The following is a 4,529-nucleotide window of genomic DNA, read 5'->3' as shown; positions in this document are numbered from 1 at the left end:
AGTGTTTCACTGTGTTCCATAAAATATGCGTCTGCTGGCCTTTTTCCAGTACAGTGTTACACAGAACTGTCCCCCCCTCACTCCTGTGTCATTGCCAGTAAATGCTAACAGACATGAGGAATGCTGAGGGACACAGAGGGCAGATACAGGAAGTTGCTCTTCTGTAAGTTTAGATTTGACAGTTTCTTTATTTTATAAATTCATATACAGTATTCAATATTCAGAACGAGAAACAAATAAAGTCTAAACAGGTCCAGACAAGACTTTTCATTAACACAGTAAATAAATTCTTAATTGCACGATAAAAGTGCACTTTTGCAAAAACCAAGGTGAAGTTCAGCTTCAAAAAGTCTTGCTTGATAACACCTAAACTTGGTGTCAACACTTCCTGGCAGGAGATCATCCGTCAAAGCCAGCATGCCGTTACTGCACTCTCTCTTTACAGATAACAGTATATTCAGGATTTGGTTTGTCAGGACATGCCTGGGCAAAGTGTACAATAGCAAGTTGCTCATTGATCACCTCAGTGTGTAGTTCAGTTCATTTTTGCTCATGATTTACTCACTTGGTCATCGTTCTGCCCATGAAATGAGCACTGAGCACATTCCAGAGTGAGTGTGGAAATTCCAGAGCATGTTTAAGGTTTGGCTTGACGGGAAAAAGCATGGAGTTTGGGGGAAAACCCACTCTGCGCTGCCTATAAAAGGCAAAAGCTTCGCAGCAGCTCTTCACTCATCCGTCCTCGCTTCAAGTGGATCTAGAAACCTGCTTGAGTTCTTCTTTCACTCCTCCAAGGGATCTCTGAACCTCTTTATCTCTCAACAGAAAAATGGCCATGTCACAAAGCTGCACTCTCCTGCTGGTTGTTGTGGCAGCAGTTTGCGTACAGCTCTATCAAGGTGAGTTAAAATACAGTTTATATGGTGGCTTTGTAATTACAGGATTGCAGGATGTATGACGCAGTAACGATGAAAAACAATGCAAAACATTAAGAATTTATGATGCATTCTTTTTATAGTATAACCAGAGTTTAATAAATGTTGTTTCTGTGGTAAAATTATTTATGATTTGCTGCACATGTAACGTCTTTCTAAAAACCTTTCCCTGCAGCCCATGATTTTATTGGACGCTGCTCGTGTCCCAACACAATCAAGTTCATCAAAGGCAACATGTCAGATTTCCAAGTCCTTGAAAAGCGGCCTGGCTGTGATAAAACTGAGTTAATGTAAGTTTAAAATCTAAATTTTGCACATTTAGAAGCTCATCAGTCATGTTGGCTATGACTCTGATTTTTACTTCTTGTTTTTCACAGTGTAACCATGAACAGGCAAGACAACTCCACTGAGAAAATCTGTATGAACACAGAGGGGAAGATGGCCAAGGCTTTTTTGAGATGCTGGGAAAGGTAAATTACATCATGCAAATGATCCATATCAACAACGTCACTGCTTAGATGTCACGCAATAACATCACCTTCAGCTCAACTAACTTTGGAAGTTCAATTCTATTTAAAAATCTTAACATTGGGTGAAGGAAACCATTTGAAAAGCTCCACATCAGATCCCACATCAGACCATCTGAGGTCAAATCTGCACACAAACTGAGATGCACATTTTAGAAAATGTACCAAACTGTGTCTGAGCTACATTTACTGACTGAGTCTTCCAGCAGCAGTTGGATTTTGCACAGCTTTCACAGAGTCAGGGCCGAACATCACACCACTTTGTGTATGTTTGACATGGCCCGAAGACGAAACAACAGAATGGATTTTGTCGAGCCAAAACCCTTAATGGCAAAATCTAGTTTAAAAGCATAAACTAAACAAGACAGAAATCTTTCTGTAAATAAGAACAGTTTTGTTACAATGGTTGGCTCAACAAAGTTCAACAAGCAACCCGTTGCGCAAACCTCCAGATGTTTTGTATTAGTACTCTGGCCTAATCCCAGTTTTCTTCCTCCTTCTTTTCAGGATAAACAAAGATGAGAGCCGTAAAATGGAGTGTATCGACAGAAAGAGAAAGGCAGCGTGAAAGCAGAAGAGGGGGAGAGGCCTGCATGGGGGGGAAAGTTGTCTGGACTAGAGTCCCGGAGGTCACATGAACGCTGAAGCACACAAGCTCAAGAATGCTGAGAGCAGAGCTTTCACTGAACTCCTGCACTGGAGAGAGTTGGGGAAATGTGAGATGGTAAGAGCGGTAGGAGGGGAGATGATTAACATCTGGGAGGTAGTTAGGGAAGAGAACGGTGAAAAGAAGAGAGGAAAAAATGAATGTACAGTACTATAGTATCGAGTCTGTGTAAGAAGGCCACTGTTGAAATGCACACCTTTATTGTTTTTTGTTTGACAAACTATTTACTATATTTATGTAGACTTATTTATTGTCAAGATTTTATTCCTTGATTTTTTTTTAAATCAAAATAAAATGAGTTTTGATACAAATGAATTGTTTCTGGTTGTTTTTATCGAAACAAATAAAAACTTTAAATCCCTAGAAAGGAAGTAACTTGCTGGAATCCTGTGAACCATCTTTTTCTAGCTGCCACTTTTTTTTAACCCTCCTAATGAAACCTGTGGCTCACCACCAACATTTCTGCAGCAGAGCAGTTGCACGGCATCACAATAAAAAAAACAAACAGTTATTATGCTGCAGTGAAGACGCAGCTGGCACTTGAGGACACTGACGTGACTTTGTTGCAGGGAGCAACAAATTAATTGTTATCATACAAAAAAACGCTCTCTCCTCAGGGAGAAGCCGACTTAGCATGATAACAATTAAATGATGCCCATGAGAAAATTTGACCACAGCTGTCTGCAGCAGCTGCAGGCCACATGACAGAGGGGGAATGGATTCCGGGAGCATCTTGTGACTCTGTCGACCGAGGTGGAAAGTGACGAGTTCTGATTGCTAAAGTTTTTAATGCTTAAGTGGATTGAGCAACAAGGAAACAATCCTAAAGTCAAACTGAAAGTTGTATTTTCGTCACTTGTTGTGCTAAGTTATATAAAGTATGATGCTGAAGCTATCGTGCATGTTTTATTCATTTTTTTATGAGAAGATAAAAACTGTTTTGGACAAATTTGTGGAAACAATATGGAACATGCCATAATCCTGTGTAGGCTCTGAACAGTACAACACTTTCCTTTCAGTTTTCAACCAACACACACAGTAGCTATTCACTGTTCAGCAGATAAACCATCTATTTATTACATTCAACATATAGGAGGAACCATGATGCTGTTAAATTTGTGTTCCACTTGGAAACGGGAAGCTAAGAATCTGAGCTAAATAGCCTCTGCTACATTCACGAATGTTTGTTAGCAAGCTGGGCTAACTGACGTTTTCAGTGTTGGCAGAACAGAACCGACTTGGGACTCTACATAGTTACCCCTGCTGCTAGCTAAAGGTGATGAAATCTACTAATGACAGTAGCCATTTCAGCTGACAAATTCAATGGTAGAAATGAGAAGCTTCTGCCTGAAATGAAAGAAACACTTTTTTAGATCTGCCCTCATTATCTCTGTAAACTGCATACCTGAAGTGCATGAATGGAAAAAACGAGACAGGACTAGCAACAGTAACTAAAGGCAGGGCTCAGACAGTTCAGGTGATATACAAACAACACCATCCCAGATATTGCACCATTCAAATTACAAGTACCAACATTGTCGCAGGGTAAAGAAGAGTCACCTCCCTTGGATAAAACTACTGTAGGGGCACTGAAGCTGTTATTTTTTTTAATTTCATTTTTGCCTCCAACTGATTTTCTTACTTAAGTTCTCTTTAATACACAAACAGTATCTCAGGTGACATAATTCAGTTTTCAGGCTGATAAATGACCACCACATTTTGTGCTTATACCAAACAACGGCAGCACATTTATCCCTCACCTGTGATGAATGCTTACACGGTAGTGCTGTGTAGGGGACTGCTCTGCCTCTCGGGCCAGCCAGCTTTCTCTGAGTGATCAGCTGAGCCAACACATCTTGAGATTTGACCATTAACTTTGTTGGAGAGATAAAGTTTGCTGGAGAATATCAGAGCTGCTGCAGCTTCACTCCCGGGAAATCAGAGACGGCCTGGTCTCGGTCAGAGCACGAGAGTGTGGGAAAGAACAGATCCTTGATAAGCCCACTCCTTCTTTGGGTCCTGAGGCTGTGTTCGCCCCTTCTGGTTGTGCTCTCTCTCTCTCTCTCTCTCTCTCTCTCTCTCTCTCTCTCTCTCTCTCTGTCTCTCAGAGATACAAACGCAATAAACATATAAACTACACGGTTCTAAATCATGAGGGATTTATAATAACATCTTCATTCAGTAGATATATCCTGTTAGCGTTCATGATATTCTGGTAAATAAATGTAGAGCTTACGATTCATTGTGCTCTGAAGACATGCAGTTACCTGTTGCTGCCACTTTGAGGCGCCAGAGTGTTGAGTTGTCCGGTGTGGCTTTTAAGCTGACAATGTTGCAATCAGAAAGTGCACACCCTAAAACTTAAGGCCATATATATATATATATATATATATATATATA

At 40.5% G+C, this 4,529-nt stretch overlaps 1 protein-coding gene across 1 annotated transcript; it reads left to right on the top strand.

The window, feature by feature from the left end:
• Positions 1 to 628: 628 nt before the first annotated feature.
• Positions 629 to 2,444, top strand: LOC147817667 (uncharacterized). Its single transcript, XM_087169917.1, has 4 exons — positions 629 to 899; positions 1,111 to 1,225; positions 1,313 to 1,405; positions 1,970 to 2,444. Exons 1-4 carry the CDS (start codon positions 830 to 832, stop codon positions 2,028 to 2,030), a joined length of 339 nt encoding a protein of 112 aa, XP_087026043.1. The 5' UTR covers positions 629 to 829; the 3' UTR covers positions 2,031 to 2,444.
• The last annotated feature ends 2,085 nt before the right edge of the window (positions 2,445 to 4,529 follow it).

The sequence above is a fragment of the Seriola lalandi genome, unplaced genomic scaffold (assembly GCF_002814215.2).
Source record: "Seriola lalandi dorsalis isolate HSWRI2012SDOR001 ecotype SW California unplaced genomic scaffold, Sedor1 jcf7180002054921, whole genome shotgun sequence".
Lineage (NCBI taxonomy): Eukaryota > Metazoa > Chordata > Actinopteri > Carangiformes > Carangidae > Seriola > Seriola lalandi.
The sequence above is the reverse complement of the archived record's forward strand: the minus strand, read 5'-3'. Positions and strand labels throughout refer to the sequence as shown.